Source organism: Paroedura picta, chromosome 15 (genome assembly GCF_049243985.1).
Source record: "Paroedura picta isolate Pp20150507F chromosome 15, Ppicta_v3.0, whole genome shotgun sequence".
Classification (NCBI taxonomy): domain Eukaryota; kingdom Metazoa; phylum Chordata; class Lepidosauria; order Squamata; family Gekkonidae; genus Paroedura; species Paroedura picta.
The window spans coordinates 7,250,160-7,270,772 of record NC_135383.1 but is presented as its reverse complement, the minus strand read 5'-3'; the positions used below and the strand labels follow the sequence as shown (position 1 = coordinate 7,270,772).

The 20,613-nt window shown below is 49.8% G+C and overlaps 1 protein-coding gene across 3 annotated transcripts; it reads right to left on the bottom strand.

Annotated features, from left to right (window-relative positions):
• Positions 1–94: 94 nt before the first annotated feature.
• On the bottom strand, positions 95–18,960 carry TMEM51 (transmembrane protein 51). Of its 3 annotated transcripts, none has more exons than XM_077311713.1 (3): positions 18,668–18,960; positions 3,006–3,462; positions 95–1,385 (listed from the first exon to the last, which is right to left on the bottom strand). In XM_077311713.1, the coding sequence occupies exons 2-3, from the start codon at positions 3,344–3,346 to the stop codon at positions 968–970; spliced, it is 759 nt and encodes a 252-aa protein (XP_077167828.1). In that variant the 5' UTR covers positions 3,347–3,462; positions 18,668–18,960; the 3' UTR covers positions 95–967. The 3 variants fall into 3 exon arrangements, with proteins under 3 accessions (XP_077167828.1, XP_077167827.1, XP_077167829.1); XM_077311712.1 differs by having other exon boundaries at positions 18,658–18,959; XM_077311714.1 differs by lacking the exon at positions 18,668–18,960 and adding an exon at positions 7,528–7,862.
• Positions 18,961–20,613: the final 1,653 nt, after the last annotated feature.

Below are 20,613 nucleotides of genomic sequence, written 5' to 3'. Positions count from 1 at the left end.
GTCATTTCAAGTTAGTGAAGCACCCTGGACAATCCCATCCCAATGAACGGGGGAGAAAAAAGAAAGCAAAGAAGCTACTTTCACAGCCATGACAAATCTGGAGTAGTAGTAGTTTTTTTTTTAAAAAAAGATTTTTACCCAAGAGGCATACAAAAATGTGTCATATATTAGAAATACAGAGAGATAGAAAAAGATCCTTGCTGCAAAGATACTATCCGACAAACACACACACTAAGTGCCTTCCTGAATTTAACTACACCAGATGTGGCAGGATTCACTAGTTCTCATGGAGGAAGTAAACGTGAGCTTGGGTCTTACCATTTCGGGCAAAGACCCTAGAACGAAATACTCCTGGCCATACAAACAGAGGTCACAACTGGACAGCAGCGGAGGGAAACCACTTCCCGCCTTCCGAGCGCTTCACATAAAACCATCACCGCTTTCCTTACAACAGCCCTGGAAGGTAGGCCGGGGCCATTATCCTCATATTGCAAATAGACTGTGGGAGGGATGAAGATCTCGATAGTGAGTTCAAGATTGGAAACCTGCCTGGTGACACCTCTCAGCCACAGTGCACAACTCCCACAAGCTCTTCGAGCTATAACATGGGGTGCAGACGTGGTATGCAGTCCAAAAGCCAAGGTGGAGAAGGCAAGAATTTTCACAGGACGCGCCCAAGAATTTGGACTTCAGTGTGGCTAAGGTAGTCCTTCATTAACTCAGCTATAGGGAACGTCACCCTGACGTTTCTTTTCAACGTGCAGAGAATAGTTTTATACGGAGGAAACGTCGATCATTCTAGGGGTTGTGGAGTGACACAAGCCCTACAGTCTGATAGAGGAAACGAGAACGAGGGCACAATCCATGACAGCTCCCCTCGGAAGCCTGGACGGTCTTGAAAACACCCTCCACAGCCAACTACGCAATAGTGTTTTAGACATTTTGAGAACTAGTCCCCGCGACAGAATTAGGTCTCCCCCCTCGTCCCTGGAAGTTTCTCGGAGATCTCCTCATACTGCGGCGGCGGGGTCAGAGGCTCTATCGTCACACGGCTCGAACTATTTCCGTCGGGCAGGTTTATACGGATGTCTTTGAGGTGGAGCTTCTCGGACTTGATTCTCCGGACTTTCAAGGGCCGGAGCCTTTTGCTCAGGCGGGAACTCCGTCTGCTTGGCGGGCGTTCTCCGTTGGGACCTGCTTCGGCTGCAGCGGCAGGTCGGGTCGGGGTGTTTTCGTCTAGCCCGGTCAGAGACTCGTAGGAGGGCAGGGACACGCTGATCTGAGCGCTCCGGTCCGCTTCTCTGAGGTCTGGGTAGTCCGTGTTCATGACCTCTTCGTAGCTGGGCACGTAATAGCGGGAAGGAGTTTCCTCGTCCTCGTCTTGACTGTAAGAGGGGAATTTTGAAGTGGTAAATTAACTTGTGCCACCTGAACAGCATCGAGTTTTCCACTCCCACCCCAGCAAGAGATTTCTGCACAAAGTTCAATTCAGGACCTCAGGTTCTAAGGGACTACTAAATACACCTCCCCAATGACCAAAATTACCATTTGGGGATTATTTATTGATTTAATTTATACCCTGCCTTTCTTCCCATCGGGATCCCAGAGTGGCTTACGCAATTCTCCTTTTTTTCCATTTTAGCGTCACAACAACCCTGTGAGGTAGGCGAAGACGTGAGCGCCCATCTCGTCAAACAGTGTATTGCCTCCTGTTTACAACCAACAGTTTAATTGCTTCTTTTTACAAGCTAGGGTTAAAGTGCGCGCTTTGGAAATCACAGCAAATCACGACTTATGGAAACCTCCCGGTTTGCAATTTAGGGGCCAGGCGCAAGGAGTCCGTGAGCTGAATGAGTTGGACAAGCCGAAGCTTCTTTGCCATCTGAATTCAGCCACTAGTTTGCTGAGAAAGAGATTAAGAGATCTGGTTTACCTGCAGTGGCTTCATAGAGACTCACGAGGAGCTCGACAACCACCTTATATTATGGCCGTTGCCTCAAGGGTTGCGATGTGGAAAGACTTAGGCGTACTTAACTGCAGAAAGGTTAACTTCTACAGCAGGGGTAGTCAACCTGTGGTCCTCCAGATGTCCATGGACTACAATTCCCACGAGCCCCTGCCAGTGTTTGCTGGCAGGGGCTCGTGGCAATTGTAGTCCATGGACATCTGGAGGACCACAGGTTGACTACCCCTGGTCTACAGGAGTGGATTCAAGGAACTTTTCCACCAGGAAGCAAACCAGCAGTCAATGTAAGGACGCAACAGATCACATGACCAGCTATCTAGTCGCCCTGGCGAGTAGAATGGTATTCCGGGAGATTAGCTCTCTGCTGGCTTTTTTAATAAAATAGTTCACTTAAAAAAACAGTATACGGGGAAGGGAGTTTGCTCTTTGCGGCTTTTAATAAAAGAAAGTGTGGATCACATGTCACGAAGGAGGAACGGGGTTCTCAAATGTACTGTCCAAGCAGACTGCATATCTGGCACGAATTTCAGTGTCACCGAAAAGAATCCCACCCTTTCTCCTAGAGGCGGGTGGAGGCATGCTCTCCCTTTTCAGTGCTGTCTCTTTGCTTTCAGAGGACTTCTGGAGTCAACACAAAGGGAGGGAGAGCCGCCGTCTTCCTCTAGCCCAGGGGGAAGTACAGGCCTTCTTCCTGTCATTATATCTGGCTTCTGAGACACCTCAAAGATTTCCTATCGCTCTCTGCATGTCATAGTTTTTACTCCCAAGGCAGGGCAGTGTACATAGCTTCTCCTCTCCTCTACCTTATCTTCACAGAAACTTAATAAAGGTTAAGAACATCAGAAGAGCCCTGCTCGATAAAGCAGAGGTCCATCTAGCCCAGCCTCCCGTCTCACGTGGTGGCCAAACAGTTCCTCTGGACAGCCAACAACAGGACTTAGAGGCAGATTCCCAGTCACTACCGAGTTCCTGACTAGAAGCCCCAAGCTGGGCTTTATTCTTCCTCCTCCGAGGCACCTGAAGACTTCAACTTCCTTACCTGTCGTCCTGCTGCGGCCGCTCCCCTGACGTCTGCTGCTGGATCCTCGGGGTGCACTGGCTTTGGCTTCGCCGCTTTCGGTCCCGGATGCTCAAGCAAACCGAAAACATCAAAAGCAACACCCCTGCTCCAATTAGCACGTAAGCCACAGAAAACGTCTTGCTTTTCAGGAATCCTCCTCCGCTGGAATCGGTCTTACTGCTGTTTCCCGAATGGGGCTTCCCGCCTTGCCCGAAACCTGGGACCAAGTTCCACACGGCCATGATCATCCCGAGGACGAGCATCCCGAGCCCGATGGCCGTCAAGGCGTAGTGTGAACCGTGGGACCGGGAGTGGGCCATTGTGCGCACCGTAGATTCAGGCGCAGGGGCAGTTTAGAACATGGCGTCCATCGATCAAAGTCCAAACCTGGCAAAGATCAGGGCTCCTTCCAAATGCCTGAGTGTTACAAAGAGATCTAGGGAAAGGAAAGAAGAAAGAGAAAGTTGGTCATGTTGACGATAAAGGAATGTCCAAAACAAGGACAGTTGGTCCATGATAGAACGTTATTGGTTCTAAATAATGTACTGCACAGCTACGCTTGGCTGGTCGCCTGCGGAGAACAAGAACCATGCCCCACACAATTATTTCTGCCTCAACTTGTACTTAACATTTATTGATGGATTTCCTTCCTTTCTCCCTCTGAGGCAGAGGACATCTGGGGAAGGGGGTGATCCCTACCAGGTACCAAGGGAGACAGGCACAAAAGACTTCTTGTACTTCCTGTCTCCTGTGGTGGGTGTTACCCATCTCTCAGTCTTCTTTCTTCTGGAGGGAGAGCAGCTGGATAGTTGGTTATCAGTCTCTAGATTTCTGATAGTTTTTTGTTTTCTTTAGCTATGTTATTTCCACCCACTAAGATGTCCCCCTTGGCCTTAGCGGAGAAAGACCCTTCACAGTGAATAACCAATGGTAGTTCTCCCCACCCACCAAGACTTGAACGGAGGGCTGGTCTAAGCCATAAACCACTAGGGTTCTCCACACCTCTCTGAGGCAGGCTTAAAAAGAGAGACCTTCTCCTAGGCTAAGATGATAGCATTGCCCTTGCGACAGCTCCCGCAGGGCTGGTTCCGCCTCAGCCACAATTACATGCCTAGTGATTCACTGGCGAAGGTAAACACTCTTTAGTTAAACAGCCAGCCCTCGGAACTCCTCCTGGAACACCTATTAACCCTACTGTTTTAATAAACGGGGAGGGGAAGAGAGAAACACCGGCACACTTGGGAAGGACAATGTTTTAAGCGCCGCAAAGGGGCCGGCAGGTGCCCAGCGAGACGGGTCTTGGTTCTGTTCCTTTTTTTTTTTTTGCCATTTTTTAAAACTCCGTGCAAACCAAACGCACACGGGCAACTGCAAAGCAGCCTAGGAAAAGAATGCAAGCCTTAAAACTGAGCATCCAAATGCTCAAATGGGAAAAAATTGTTGAGAAGGAAAAGATGGTGAACTGGGATGGGGGGAGAAGGCATGCACAGAGCCCTCTGTACAGAATTTGGGGTGGGGAAAAACAATTGTTAAGGCATTTTGATCCACTTTGGAAACAAAGTCTTATTAGAGCTTGGAACTCCAGGGAGAAAGACAGGGAAGGGGAAGGGGAGAAGCAGCCCTGATTGCAACCCTGTGAAGGGGCCTGGATCCAGGATCGTGTGCAGTGAACGCACCCTTGTTGGTACTGCGGAGCAGAGCCAACTTGCGTTCTGATCTGCAACTGGCCCCTTTCGACACCTCTGCGAGGATTTCACAAACTGGGTCGCCCGTGACTGCGCTTCCAATGCAGCCAAGCCATTAGATACGAGCCCCACCCATCAGCTTATTAGTCGAAATAGCTAATTGACGTTTCAGGGTGGTGGTTTTGTGTATTATTTGTCGATTGAGAGCCAGCTTGGTGTAGTGCTTAGGAGTGCGGACTTCTAATCTGGCGAGCCGGGTTTGATTCCACGCTCCTCCACGTGCATCAGCTGGGTGACCTTGGGCTCACCATGGCACTGGTCAGAAAGAGGCAAGAAGGCAGAGATGCCTGAGCTCAGCATGACCCTGCAGGATTCAGAAAAGAAGTCATGCCTGACAATTTCCCTCTTTCACTATTGCAAAAGCTATGCCCGGCGTCTGCTGCAAGAGAAGCCAAAGTTCTTGCCGGTTTGCCCATTCGATGACTAACCCTGTTTAATGAGGGCCAAGGATTACACGGCTCAGCAGACTGCAAGATTGATTCTCTGCCCAGACCCGGTTCCCTGCGACTCCTTTTCTGTCCCCCTTGTTTGCTCCGAGGCTAATTAAGGCTCCTCAGTCGGGGAAAGCACGTGGTGAATGTCAGCGAGGAGGAGGACGAGTCCAAAACAGATACAATGCCAGGAGAGCCATAAACACATGTTCTAAAGCTAAACTGCAGCTGTGTGTGCACACAATTGGGGGGATCACTTAAGGAGAGGACAGGGGGTGTATAGCCAAACTTGCACGGTTTCTCCTTATCCAGTCCACCGTCCCTACGCTGCTATGAGCCCTGCGAGGGGAGAAAAAGGAGTCGGCACTGTCCGTTCATGGGAATTCACAGCACAAGCAGGGCGGATTTGATCAGTGACAGGAACTTGGATCCAAACAGAAGCTGTGTGCGGCTTCAGAAGCGAAAAGGGGAAATACAAAGCAAAAGCAATAAACAATAGTTTCGACCATCTTAGAGCCAGCATGATGTATTATTTAGTGACGAACTAGGATCTGGGTTCAAATCCCCGCTCTACAAAATAGACCCATGACTTACAGCTAGACAAGTTTAGGGGCATTTCTGAGCTCTGCTGCTAAAATTCTGAGTTCTCGATGCGCATGTGGACTGCTCTTGTTTGGAAGCCGTTGTGTGACAACGACAACAGCAGCAATAAAACGCGCACACAAAAACACACACTGGCATCTATTCAAGGATGAAGAACAGCTGGCTGGAGTCGTATGTCCTTCATTTAACTCCTCCTCCCCTAGTAGCATTCAATGGCAGAATTCTTTTACGTTGCAGGTAGTAAGCAAGGCAAGTGGGAACTGAAACAGAACCATTTTGCCTGGCCAGCTGCCCTCACCAAGCCTCTGAACGAGTGCGGACCTAGTTTCCCATCCCTCATCCTGAAAACATGCCTCATTATCCCATTCTGAACATTTCAAAAGTTCTCCCATTCACTGACAGCACTAAAAAGAATAAAAAATAACAAGACAGTTCCTGTATTCGAAGCAACGCCGTCTGCCTGCACAAGTGCAAATCTTAAAATACACCAAAATAAAAGTGTGGTGGGGGAAGGGATCTTGTTCCATACTCTGGGCACTCTGCCTTGCCATTAAGCTAATTGGCTTTCAAATTTCGCACTCAAAAACCACCCCAGCAACATTCACCTATCTCAGCTAATGGATGTCATTTTTTTTCTCCTCCGCCTGATTGATGAGGAATGGGCTGGAAGGTACTCTCCCTGGCTTTTAAGTGGGCTAAGTGGTGGTTCACAGGTTAATTACTCCCGAGGAAGCCATTTCTCATCAAGCAAGTGATATGCGGTATCAGTTAGGACCAGTCTCCTCTCTCCCCGACAATAATGAAAGTCTAAGGAAAAGCGTTGAGAGGGATCTTCTCCCCTTTGCCATTCTTGTCATCTCTCCCAACAGAAATCAGAGCCCAGCAGACATTCCGCACAATCACAACAGCTGAGGTGGGAAGGTGGGAGGGAAGGCGCCGGGAATAGACCGATGTTGTTGGATCTCAGAAGAAAAGCAGGGTTGGCACCCGGAAGGGAAAACATCAAGAGAGACTCGCCAAGTTATTTCAGAGATTTATACCCCACTTTTCTCTCTAATAGGGGCCCCAGACTTGCCCATGCACACCCGGAACTGGGACAAGGTAACAGATCCCGGAGAATTCATTCTGAACACACTATTTGAGTCGAACTTTCTTCATGCCCAACTTAAATGTTGCACGTTCATCCATTTGGCAGCCTGGAAGAGGGAGCCACGGGGAGCTCATGGGACTTTGTTTGCTTCTTTTCCAAGGGCCCACCACAGAGGCCACCCACATGACCTGCCGTGTCTGATCAAGCAAGCTCTGACTCACAAAGGCTGATGCCGGAACAGGCTCTGTTAGTAGTTAAAGCGTAACCGGACTCTTGCCTCATTTCGAGGCTTCAAACTAGCAGGCCTACCCTTTTGAAACGGTGCAGAAAACAAGGAGTGCCCCAGACAGAAAACACGCCCCCAAGCTCTTCAAAGAGCACTGGGAGCTGCATTTTCCACCAAGGAATGCTTCTGCCCCCAATCGTCGCAAAGGAAGAAGCTAAGCACATTTCTCAAGTCCTAGAGCGCTGCCTTGGAAAGCCGAAAGCAGACAGCTCTTTTGATTTGTGCTCAGCTAGGTGTGTCCTCCTCCCACGTTGAGCCAGCAGGCTATGCCAAGGGTTTGGTCAACCGTCCCCGTAGCAAGCAGCTTGCTTCACTTTCTCAAACCCTTCAGGGACGTTTCACTGACCTATTCCTGAAGCGATGCAAACAGGGTTTTCATCTCACCCCTTTCGAAGGAGGACGGCTCACCAGCTGCAGGTTTCTTGCGGCAAGTGAAATAACCTCTGCTTAACACATTGCCAAGGTCATAGAAGGAGAGTTGACTTTTTAACACCCTGCTTCTCACTCCCCGAAGGAGTCTCAAAGCGGCTTACAGTTGCCTTTCCTTCCTCTCCCCACGACAGACACCCTGTGAGGGAGTTGTCTTCTGGCCGTTGCCTGCCTCTGCACAGCCACCGTGGTGTGGTCTCCCATCCAAATATGAACCACAGCTTCTAAAGTCCGATGAGATTACACTAGCCCGGGCGATCCCCATCAGGGCCCTGCTAGGTTTGCAAACCCCCAAATGAGTCCAGGCTGGCCCCACTGTGTAAATTTAGCCATCCGTGAAGGGGCCAGCCCTTTGCAACGCTGTCAGTGGGAAGAGGCATGAAAGGAAAAGGAACAAAGAACAAAATGCAGGAGAAAAAAGGGGAAGTTACATCATGCCCCGTAGAAAGAAAAATTCAAAAGGTCACAGTGCAGCCAGGAAAAGGATTGTGTCTTGGCGGCTGCCTTCCGTTCAGAGAAGACTCACTCTGTAAATTATGATCCGCAGATCCCCAACTGAAGAATGTTTGGAATGGGAGGAGTTGTCAAACACGATGTACAAGAGACACACCTAAAAGAATATTCACCAGGGCCTGTTATAGCTTCAGCAGTTTTGAGCCTGGTCTAAAGACGTACGTCAGGATTCTACACATAGTAGCTACAATAAGATCACTGAAATTGTGTCATTTAGAACCACTGTTAGATTATTCTTGTTGTATTTGACTATGTTATATGTTAGTTCGTTCCATGTATCCCCCCCCCGCACCCCATGATGTTATATGTAAACTGCCCTGAGCCATATGGAAAGGCGGTATAAAAATCTAATAAACAAACAAACAAACAACTATGATCTGGGAGACCCAGGTTTGAATCCCTGCTCTGCCATGGAAGCTTGCTGGGTGACCCTGAGCCAGTCAACCACTCTCAGCCTGACCCACCTCGCAGGGTTGTCGTGAGGACAAAACGGCGGAAAGGAGAATAATCCAAGGAGAATGATTTGACCATATGAGGTCCATGGCCCACTTTATAAACTTTCAGCAACCAGACAACATACAAGAAACCAATTCCCAATCTGGATTTAAGCATTAACTCCTGAATGTACGTGTTTTGAAATGTTCTACTTTATTGACCACCGATGAAGGCTTTATCGGCCAAAACACGTCCTTGCTATTCCTGGGAGAGGACACAGCCTACATGCCTGACCCCTGCTTAAACCACCTCCTGTCTCTCCCCCTTGCAGTCCTCCCCGAACCTGCCCATTAACGCAAGTGGTAATATCACTTCCAGCAACATGTCACTTTCAGGGCGTGGCAGGGAGGCGTGGCCAGCTGACATCACTTCCGGGGCTCCTCGCAGCCTGGAAAATCATTTCAGGGGCTCCTCCGTGGTCAAAAGGTTGAAAGAGGCTATATGGAGTCTGATATTCAGACCTTAGGTTTTGAATTTTCGCCACTGTGTACATCACGTAATCAACGTATCTTTTGATAATTTTTCATTTGAGCTCGCTTGACCCTTGCAAAGTTACTGGCATTTATTTGCCTTATTATCCACAAGCTTCGTCTGTTTCCCTTTTGCATGGACCTAATTTAGCATTACAGAATGCGTCTTTGGCTCCCCTCTGCCCTCCTCGACTTTCATGCTGTGTTTCATTCCGTTTCTGCCGTGCAAGCCCTAGCTTGCCGAGACAGCTAAACATACAGGCAAAGCAGTAATTCCCACCACTCCCTTAGATAGGGCATCACAATCTCAACTCACAACTCGTACATTAAGATCATACCAGCAGGTCAATAAACAAGTCAATCCAATTTAAGCAGATCGATAAAAACAGCGTGAAATAAACCAAGCTGCCTCCAATGATACCGATAAAAAAACATACCTCACGCTCAGAGCAGACCATGAAACAGCTAAAACCCCCAAAAAACAGAAGTCCAGTGGCACTTTAAAGACGAATCACATCTATTCCAGTATGAACGTTTGTGAGTCAGAGCTCACTTCCTCAGATACAATGGATTTTTAAAAAAAACCCATACACACATGTTTTCTCTCATTATGACACAGAATATTTCAGAAGGGGAGGGAGAAAGAGGAAGAAGCTGAGCAAAGAGAGATCCAGAATTAGAAATCAGATTTGAACCTCTAGCAAGGATTCCCAACTAGGCCTTTCCCAGAAGTTCAGATGGCTGCTGACATCACTAGACGTCACTAGGCCTCATCTATTTCCCACCATGGAAACAGTAAATGATTGATTGATCTGTTGGCTGGCTCCCGCATCTCACCTCTGCGCCCAGATCTCTGAAGGGACAGGTCACTACTTCCAGGGTTCTACTAAGCCTGAAAAATATTTCAGGGGTTACGCCAAGGTCAAAGGGTTGGAAAAGGCTATAGCCGGGAATTGAGCGACTTGGATAGTTATAAAGGAGAGGTCAGAGGTTGTAGCTTCTCTCACAGGGTGAAAGGAAAAGTGCAATCAAATAGGGGAAATAATATGACCGAGGGAAATGATTTTCTTTATTTCCATTGGGCTCTGATTTACAAAAGCTAAAAAGTGGAATACATTTGTTTTTAGTCTTTACAAATGCTACCGGACTCCTGTTTTGTTTCCCTAGGTAAAAGCCTGGGGCAAAGAGGAATGTTTTGGCCTGGAAACTCACTAAGGAGGACATTCTGAAAGTCAGGGCATGAAAAAGGCCCTTTCTTTCTACTCCTTCAGTGGAACTTCCCCGACTATAACAATATTTGTTCCCAATATATTACACCGATTTCAATAAAAACCTCGGGAAGATGAAAGCAGACCTACGCTTCCCTCCGCCTCCTAGATTTCGCTAAAGAAATTATTTGTAACCTAACAAATGTTTTGCATCATAGCATGCACGTAACCAAAACGCATGGCTGCGTCGCTGAATGAACAAACCTCTCTATTGTGAAACGCGCAAAAGATTTTTGAAATGTTGGGTTATGCCATAGCTAAGTCTCTTTTTTGTTTTTGGCGTCGCAGGTGGCTATTTTACTGTTTTCATTAATATTTTTCGAGCTGGGCTTGAATTGAAATAAAATGGACCGATGCGCCCGAAGGCGAGGTAAAGAGGGTGGTGGGCGGGGGGACCCAGGTCACCCAAGTGAGATTCAAGCCTGAGTCAGGATGTGAAAACCCCAGGTCTCCCCAAGCTTCCATCAACGACAGAAAACTAACAGACCGGCCAATTAACCTTATCCGTTTATTGATCCACGAATGCTCCCACGGCTGGTCGCCTTGAGGAAACGCAAACTCGCCATCGGGAAGCAGGCTGTTTACAAATCTGCAGTATACCCAAGGTGACACGCCCAGGACCGGCATGCATTTCACCCGCCACCCCACTGTCTCAAACAGTTTTTGTGACTTGACTTGTGGCAGCCCTGTCAGAATATTTGCAATTCAATCTACACAGCGCCGCTAACATTTCCTGCTTCCTTGTCCAGAAAAACAGGAGCGCGGACAAGGTAAACATTCCCTCTACCAATGCAGGAAGAGGGACAAGGGATTTACTTTTCTGGTTCACAGCATCTGAGCATGACAAAGAGCTAGGGTTGCCAGCTCCGGGTAGTGAAACATTCATTCATTCATTCATTCATTCATTCATTCATTCATTCATTCATTCATTCATTCATTCATTCATTCATTCATTCATTCATTCATTCATTCATTCATTCATTCATTCATTCATTCATGCATGCATGCATGCATGCATGCATGCATGCATGCATCCACCCACCCACCCACCCATCCATCCATCCATCCATCCAATTTTTAGCCTGCCGCTCCCGGAACTGGCTCGCGGCACATTACATAAAGAAAATTTAACATACAATAAAATGGATAAAACCCATTAACCCCCCCCCCATTACCTCCTCCCCAAAAGGACAAAATTCAAGATGGCGAAAAATCATATCCTTTACATAGCTTCCAAGACAACAGGGCGGGGGGGGGGCAGATATTCAGAGCAGAAGAAAACTGCTTGGAGATTTTGGGAGTGGAGCCTGGAGAGGGCGGGGAGAGAGTTCGGCAGAGTACAATACCCGAGAGAGTCCCCCCTCCAAAGTAGCCATTTTCTCTAAGGGAATTGAGCTCTGCATTCTGACAATCGGCTGTAATTCCGGGGGGGAGGGGGAATCTCCAGGCCTTGCCTGCAGGTTGGCAACATTCACTCCCGTAGCTATACCAACTCTTCGGCCTGCTTTTCCCCGTGCCACTGAGATCATTCACCACCTCTCCCTGATTCCTGTATAAACTTCCCCTTCCTGTTACCAGACATGTTCTCATGCAAGAAAATAAGCGCGCACGGACGGTATGACGACGTCTCTCCTTGCTGCAGTCAGGTCACCTGATCCAGCAATGCTTCTGAGTCTCCTGCTACACCTGCTAGGGCCAGACAAGCGCTGCACAGAAGCCAGGTAAAAGTCTAGACCCAGGGAATGCATCTTTCAGCTCAGGGTGCTCAAACCTAGTGCCTTAGCTGGAGCTGCAAACAGCCTAGCTCTGTCCTGCTAAGCAGGCCTTTAATTGGCACCAGGCTTGGCCATTCCACATGTCGGACAATCCTAGCAGGGCAGATGCTAAAAACGCAAGAGCGGCCATCTTGGGCCAGACCAAACATCCATCATTCTAGTCTGTCATCCACCTCAGAGTGGCCAACCAGGTATCTTGGAAGACCCACAAACAGGGCCCCGGAAGATACAACCTCTTCTTGTTGTGTCCCCTCAGCAGGTATTATTCAGAGGTATACCCTCCCTGGACATGGAGATTGCAGGTGTGGGGCGGAGCCTTGGCACAACGGATGGCCTATGGTTACCTAGTGAGTGAACGGCAGAGGCAGGATTTGAACCGGAGACCTTCCGGATCAGCGTTCACTCCCGTCGCTATGCTACAACATGTCTTTGCAAAATGAAACCAAAGCCTGGCCCAAGGTTTCCAGTTGCCAACCATGCCCTAAATCAGGGGTAGTCAAACTGTGGCCCTCCAGATGTCCATGGACTACAATTCCCAGGAGCCCCCGGCCAGCATTCGCTGGCAGGGGGCTCCTGGGAATTGTAGTCCATGGACATCTGGAGGGCCGCAGTTTGACTACCCCTGCCCTAAATCATCCCCACAGATTATCAAAACGAAAAGGCACAACATTGCAACAACTAGTTTCAAAAATAAATGTAGGTCTTCTTCCCCTCAGGTCCCCCCCCCTCCCCGCATTCTGAGGCATGTCTGGCTTTAAAGGTCACCGCTAATAAATCTTTTTTGGGGAGAGGGAGGCAGCATTCCATGAGAGGCTCGAAACCTTCTGAAATTGTTTCCCTTTAATTAAGCCTTTTAAAAACCTCTCCACGCTAGCAGCACTGGTAAATATTTAAAATTCAAATGGGTAAGGAGCAGTGGGTACAGCCCGTCCAGATAAACTGGTGGAGCGAAGATAAGAACCGCGAAAACAATCGTCGTATGACTTATTCAAGGAGTGTCTTGCAAAAGGTTTCTCTCACATCAGCCAGCACAGGTTCATGGCCAGGGGGGAGTTGCAAAATTTAACAAGGACAAAATCCTTCGCCAAGAAAGCCGAAGAAATAATGTCTTAATTGTTAGAACTGGGAGAAATCAAAAGGTTAAAGCAGAGCTCGAGGACGAGTCGATCAAGAAAGGGAAGATATTTGCCGGGACGATCTGAGCAGGCCTGTGGCTCAGTGCTAGAGCATCTGTTTGATACGCGGAAGATGCCAGGTTCAATCCCCGGCATCTCCAGTTCAGGAATCCAGTAGTAAATGATGGGAAACTCCTCCTCCTGAAACCCCAGAGAACTGCTGCCAGTCTGAGTAGATTCTACTGACTTCAGTGGACCAAAAGCCAGCTTGGTGTAGTGGCTAGGAGTGCGGGCTTCTAATCTGGCAAGCCGGGTTTGATTCCCCGCTCCCCCACATGCAGCCAGCTGGGCTACCTTGGGCTCGCCACGGCACTAAGCTGTTCTGACTGAGCAGTAATATCAGGGCTCTCTCAGCCTCACCCACCTCACAGGGCGTCTCTTGTGGGGAGAGAAAAGGGAAGGCAATTGTAAGCCGCTTTGAGACTCCTTCGGGTAGAGCAAAAGCGGCATATAAGAACCAACTCTTCTTCTTCTTCAATAGTCCAATTCAGCAGAAGGCAGCTTCACTGCTGGTCTCAGAAGGCTAGAACTATGTTTAGGATGGCCCTATTGGACAAAGGAGCATGAGTTGTAATCTGAAAAATATCTCCCCCCATGACCTTTAAACTTTTTTCCCCCGTCTCAAAGGGATGTATCCAGGACTGGCTCACAACCCCTGCGTTTCATCCCACTTTTCTTCTTCGCCCGGCTCAGTTGTCGCTGCACGGCATTGCCCATGGAAACGGGCTACATCCCGATCAAAACGCAGCTCCGGTTTCATTTTTGTTTTGTGGATGCCGCATCTGTGTAATCCTACCCATCCGCGCTCTAATAAACCCGATGCAGTGTGAGATGCAAAAGGGGGAGGGCTTTGTGGTAGGAGTACAAAGCAGATTCATCTGATGATGGAAAGTAACATCAAGTCACCGCTGAATTGTGGTGACCCTGGGGCATCTTTGAGGTAGGAGATGAACAGAGGTAGTTTGCATCACCTGCCTTTGCACAGCAATCGTGGACTTCCTTGGTGGTCTCCCACCCAAGGACTAACCATAGCAGAACCTACTTAGCTTCTGAGATCTGGCAAGATTGGTCTACACTGGACCACCCAGTGGCAGAGCAGACTGATGTACCTCCTGCTAAAGCCAGCAAGGGTGCTAAAATCCAAACGAAGATGCCTTTGTATTTATCTAGTGCAGAGGCGGCCAACCAGGGCTCTCCAGATATCTATGGACTACAATTACCATAAGCCCCTGACGGCAGGGGATCATGGTTATTGTAGTCCATGGACATCTGGAGAGCAACAGTTTGCCCCTCCCTCCGATCTAGCAGCTTCACATCTGTTTTACTTGTCATAAGCCTTACAACAGACCTGCGGAGGAGGCTAATGCGGTCAGAATCGTATTACAAATCATTTAGATGCCCAGCTCTAAAACCTCATTGGGCAGGAAGGAGGAAGAGAGAGAGAGAAAGAGGGAAAAATTTCAATAGGCAAGGAAACACAGCACAATAACTAGAAGACAGGATGAGGACCTTGGCCCAGGCCGAATGGGGAAGTCCTCGCGGATGACGCACAAGATTTTGTGCAAAAAACCCAAGATGGTTCATGAAGGGGTGCCTCGTGAAATCCAACGAAACTGTGCAAAGCCTGAACTGACTCGAGTGAAAACAAAAAAGAACCTGCCCATTGGGACACACTCTTCAGGGCAAAAATTATATGGAAGTAAAACCAGCCCTTTCAAAAAGAAATCAGAATATGACACAAGTGCAACACCTTTATCTGTACCTTCCAAAAAGTCACCAGGTAGTGAGCAAACTGTTGAGTCAGCCAGGATCTTTGTCAGGCAGGACGTTCAGAAACAAATAAATAAAAGATGGGTGGGAGGATGCAGTTTGGGAGGAAAAGCTAGTAATAGTCTTGTGATGCTGTCAGGCCCAACCGGGTGTCCCAAGGATCTCAGGTTGCTCCAAGAACTACTGAGGCAAAGAAAGCCATGGCTGCTCTCCCTCTGAAAACAGAAAACCCAGCAGTGATACCGCTCAGATGTCATGACAGCCACAGGGGGCTTTAAAAGGGGGCTTCAGCCAGCACCATGCAGCAGTTAAGGCCCTGTTTTCGAACTAGGGTGACCTGGATTCCAATCATCACTCCGCCCGTGAAGCCTACAGGGTGATCTTGGGCCAGTCACTCTTTCTTAGTCTAGCCTACCTTGTAGGGTTGTTGTGAAGATAAAGGAAGGGAGACAGGTATAAATCATCCTGAGCTCTTTGGATTAAAGGAGGGGTAAAAACATACTGTATGATAACAAGCAGATTCGTGGATGATTCCACCCATGGTTATAAAGGAACCTCCACATCTATAGGCGTTCAACCTCTGAAGACCAGGGCTGGGAGGAAACATCAGAAAGGAGAGATTTCTTCCCACTAGCTAGAAGTATCCCTGGCATTCTGTGACGTGCAAACCCTCATGGCTGATTCATGCCCTCTGGAACACCACGCTCCTTCTGACTGCAATCTGGTTTGCACGGTTTTGAACATGGCAGCTCTGGCCACGGGACAGCAGCTCCCTTTCGGACCCTTCCAGTTCTGAGATGAACCTCTGCATTTTCTCACCTGTACATGAGTGTCTCAAACCCCTACCAGGAACTTCTAAACCGGTTCCTGCCAGAATCCAACCAATGAAAACGGGTCTACTTGTTTCGTTTGAAGCAATCAAAACTTTATGGCTCTGAACCTTTGAAGGCTTTTATAGCCGGAGTCAGCCGGCCGTTGTGGGTTCTCCGAGCTGCATGGCTGTGACACGGCAAGATGGTAATCGCTCCGTGCTGAAGTCAGTTAGTAACACGGCGAGATTCCCATCTTGCGGCATCCTGCCTCTGAAGATGAGAGCCGCAGTTCCTAAAACTAGCAGACCACACCTGCAGAGGCCAGAAAAACCACGACAACCAGTTTAGGGCTCAGATTTCCAGTAGAAAAAAAATTAATAGCCAGAGCAACTTGGAAGAAACTATGCCCCTGGCGTGGAAAGGCATGCTTGGAAATGCAAAATTCGGAGCAAAAAATAAATAAAAATGCATCGTTCCAAAGAGGGAGTCACTAACAGGTTTTTCTACTTGGGAGGGGGAAAAACCAGTTGGGTTTTGTCCTCCCTTTCCTTCCCCCCCTCCCCAGACAGGTGATCTTCAATCATCGCTGCGGCACAATTCCTCTCCTTTTACATTCTCAAATCTACTGACAAGGCCGCCAGCTACCCTGTAAAACAGGCAGAAAACCTTGGTGTTATCTTTGGTAACCTTGGTGTTGTCTCTTTCATTGGCTCCCTGTGTTCAGCCCCTCCACCTTCTCACTGGCCCCCTCTCCTCACCCTCTGGCTCCTGTTTCTCTCCTTGACTACACTGCCCTTGCACAATTTCGCCTCTGCCTGCTTGCCTCTATCCAAAATTTTTCACCCAGCCAGCCAGCTTGGTGTCGTGGTTAAGAGCAGCGATTTATAATCTGGAGAGCCAGGTTTGATTCCCCGCTCCTCCACATGCAGCCAGCTGGGAAGGCCTTGGGCTAGTCAGAGAGCTGTTTTGATAGAGCAGTTCTGTTAGAGCTCTCTCACTCTTAACGATCTCACAGGGTGTCTGTTGTGGGGAGAGGAAGGGGAGGCGATTGTAAGCCGCTTTAAGACTCCTTTGGGCAGCGAAAACCAACTCTTCTCCATTCAGCTCTCTCTGTGCTCTGCATCGTGGCACCTGCCCCACATTTCAAGAAAGAGGGCAAAGCCCTTACTCAGCAGGCAGGCTGCAAGCCTCTCTAGGGTGCAAACCTCAGCAGGGGGGAGAGGAAACTGGCCTCAGGGGTCGTACAGAGTGAAGGGGCCCAATATTTTCCAACCTCAGCTCAAGTTTGCTATTTAAAAATGGATCCTTCTGCTATTGGAAGGGAGAAGAGGCATCATTTAAAATCAGGTCCTTCCCCCTTTAAAATAATGATTAGAGAGAAACTCAGTGAGTGGTACCAGCCACACTTCTAGCATTACCCAGGCGTTTTTTAAATTCGGCAACTCTCTCTCATGACTCTCTCTCCATGCAACTCCATGCAATTTTGTTCAGCCGGTTTTGTTTAAGCAACTGAAGGGTTTGTTTGTAATCCCAACAGAAAAACCATCGGCTGCCCAACGGAATGAGAATCCACAACACTCTGTTTTGGTCATGCACAACTCCCCGGACATGTCCTAAGAGAAGCACTGGGGGTTAGCCTCCAGCAACCAAAATAACCAGAGAATCTCCCGGCACCTGGAAGGCTTGACATAGGATAATGCACTTTGAGTGTGCTTTGGCAGCTGGATTTTCCTGTGCGGAACAGGAAAATCTACTTCGAAAGTGCACTGAAAGTGCATTATCCATTGTGTGCAGAATAGGCCACCCACGGACATGTCGCCTGGGCTGCAGCCCATCCCTTCAGAGAGTCAATTGGATTCTTTTATAGCTGTGGTTCTCAACCTGGGGGTCCAATGACCCTTTCACAGGGGCTGCAGCAGGGCCCGTCTCTCCAAGGGGGTCCCAAAGTGGAGCACATCGCTCCTCTTCCATTTCATCCACCCAACAGCCTTGCGGGGTAGATCGAGAGAGCGTTCGCCAGTCTGGAGCAGCGGAAAACTGCAAGATCAGCATGGTGGGACAAGAGGCAGAACTGGACTGAGAAACCCCAGGAAAAAACGAATTTCTATACAATCCTGAACAATGGAGCTTCACGCCATTGGTCAGTTTCGGTTTAATTTCTGCTAAAGGACACTGGCATCATTTTAGAGCTGGGGGTCCCCTCAACAGGAGGAACTGGGTTAAAGGGTCTTCCCGGGGCCAAAATCCCACCTCTACCCCTCTGGGACCAGCCCGACGCCAGGCAGCCCGGGACACCCGCAAGCAGCGCCTCCCCGCCCCGGCCTGGGCGCTCCTGCGCTCCGGCTCCTTCCTGCTGCCGCTCGGGCTACCTGCAGGCGGAAACGGGGAGGGGCGCCCGGTCGGGGGGGGGGGGAGATCAGCCGGCCAAGGGGTGGCTGCCAACCCCTCCAGCCGCGCCCCAAAGGCAGCGAGTCCAGGTGGAGGCTTTGGGAGAAACCGTCGGAGCTCCGCGCAGGGCAAAGTCCGGGGAGGTGGCCGCCCCGCCGGGGCTCGGGAGAGAAAGAGACGCGAAGGAAAGCAGGAACTCGCCGCCGCCCTTCGGACCCCCCTGCTCGGTCTTTGTCTGGGGGCGCCCCGCAGCCCCTGCGCACGTCGGAAAGGGGCGGACACGTGTAGCCCCCCCCCCCAATCCGGGGATCCCGCGCCGGGCTCCTTGGCGCGGGCGAAAAGTCCCTCCCGGGGGGCGGGCGGATGGCTGGGCGGCCTTACCTGCGCGCACCTCGACGGGCTCCCCTCCGGCGCCGCGCATCGCCCCAGCGCCGCTCACTTGCTCGCTCGCCAAGCGCCAGCCGCGGGGGCGGCCCGCAGGCAGCCAGGCGGAAGCCGACGCCCACGCCCCCGGCCCGCCCCGGCCCGGTCCTAGAGCCCGCGGACGCCTCTCCGCCGCGCCCCCCGCCCAGCCCGCGGAGAAGGGAGCAGCGCGCCCGGGACGGGGAGCGGGGGTTCGCCTCTGCGGTGGGGTTGCCAACCCCCAGGGAACGGCCGGAGCGCTGCTGCCACGACGCCGCTTGGGAAGGGCAGGCGATGGCATCCCGGCCCTCCTCCTCCTCCTCGGACTCCGCCCCTCCCCAAAGCTCCCAGCCTGGAGATGGCCACTCTCGTCGTGGAGATTTGGGGGAGCGGAGCCTGGGGAGGGTGGGGTTTAAGCGGGGTATAAGACTACGAACCCACGTTCTGTCTTTTCTGCTTTCCGAGGATCAATTGTAATTTGGGGAGGACGCCAGGCAGCACCTGGAGGTTGGCAACTGAGAGAAAGTTCTCAGTTCTCTCTCTCTCTCTGAAAACCGATGAAAGCTTCACAAAGATGCCAGCAAAGAGCGCAAACCCATGTGCAGTCCAGCTAGCCACTGTGAGAACAGCTCTATCAGGACTGTGACTAGGCCAAAGTAGGTGTTGGTGGTCATGAAGATCGGCCTTGACCCAAGGCCCTGTTGTAAGGCCGAATTGTTTTGCTGCGTTTTGTACTCTGCTCCTGGACGGATGAGCCTTTAATCCGCCCTGTTTTGTTGTACTGGACTCCTTTGCTGTTAGACTCAAATGTTTTTTTTAAATCCTACTTTGTAATTGGGGTTGGCCCCCTCCAGGTGGTACCTGGACATCTGATGTGGTTGCAGGTGTTGCCTACCACACTGTGCCGCAATTCCAAAGGTGCCTGCAGCCTCAAAATTTTGGGGACCCCTGACAGATTTTCAATCTTCGGCAGCTGCCATTTCCCCCCAGGGAACTGAGCTCTGACGTCAGGAGGTCTGTTGTGATTCAGGGAGAACTCCAGGCCTCACCTGGAGGATGGCAACGTACCCTGCAGGAAGGTTTTCTAGCAGTATTCTGAGGAGGGATAAAGATTATACCTGAGGAACTATCTCCTCCACTCCAGGAGTGCATGCCTCGATTGAACGGTGGCCCCACCAAGGGACAGAATCTCCTTCCAGCGGCATTGTGGGATAAGGCCTCAAAGGATCCTGAGGAAGGAAATGGAGCCATCGCCGGGAGCTGTGCAAAAAAGCCATTCTCAACAAAGAAATTTACTCCAGATGCTTTCCCCCCCTCCTCCAAGAAACAAAAAGAATGAGAAAAAGTAAACATATCTGCCAGTGCAGGATATTCCGTTTAAAGACGGGACCAAGTCATAGAGGGGCATTAAAAAAGCAAACAAACAAACCCTGAAATCTGGCAGCCCAAATTTTTCACTGATAACATTATCTTCTCTGTTGCAAAAGCCGGCCAGAAGTTGGACAGCCATGAAGAGTGTCCTTGTCTTCAGCATGGCTTGCAGCATCTCTTCTATAAAAGCAGAACTTAATCCAAAGCGGTGGAATGCAGCCAAGGTTGCTCAGTAGCAGCAGAGAGAATGTTAAAGACCAAACCCTTAAAAAAAAAATTCCACAAATGTAGAAGGGAAACCAAACGTTTTGATGCCCATTTTAGGCTTTTATGCCATTTGGTGCCTGGGGAAGTCGGTGCAGCTGGACCCCAAAACAGTGTCAGGTCTAACCGCATCAACTTTTAAGAGCGAAAACTTACAACAACATCTTGTATGCCCTCAAAGGTCCACAGATTTATTAGGAAAGAGCAAATCTGTCACCTTTCAAGGTGCCATAAGCCCCCTGTTTTGTTTTGGCTGCGGCAGCTGTGCCAAAAGTTAGCGTGTGAATGTTAGGTGTGCTC

Coding starts and splice junctions, on each gene's coding strand:
- TMEM51 (XM_077311713.1), bottom strand. CDS start 3,346: ATGGCCCACTCCCGGTCCCACGGTTCACACTACGCCTTGACGGCCATC. Junction 1,386..3,005: donor CGGCCGCAGCAGGACGACAG/GTAAGGAAGTTG, acceptor CCCCTCTTACAG/TCAAGACGAGGACGAGGAAA.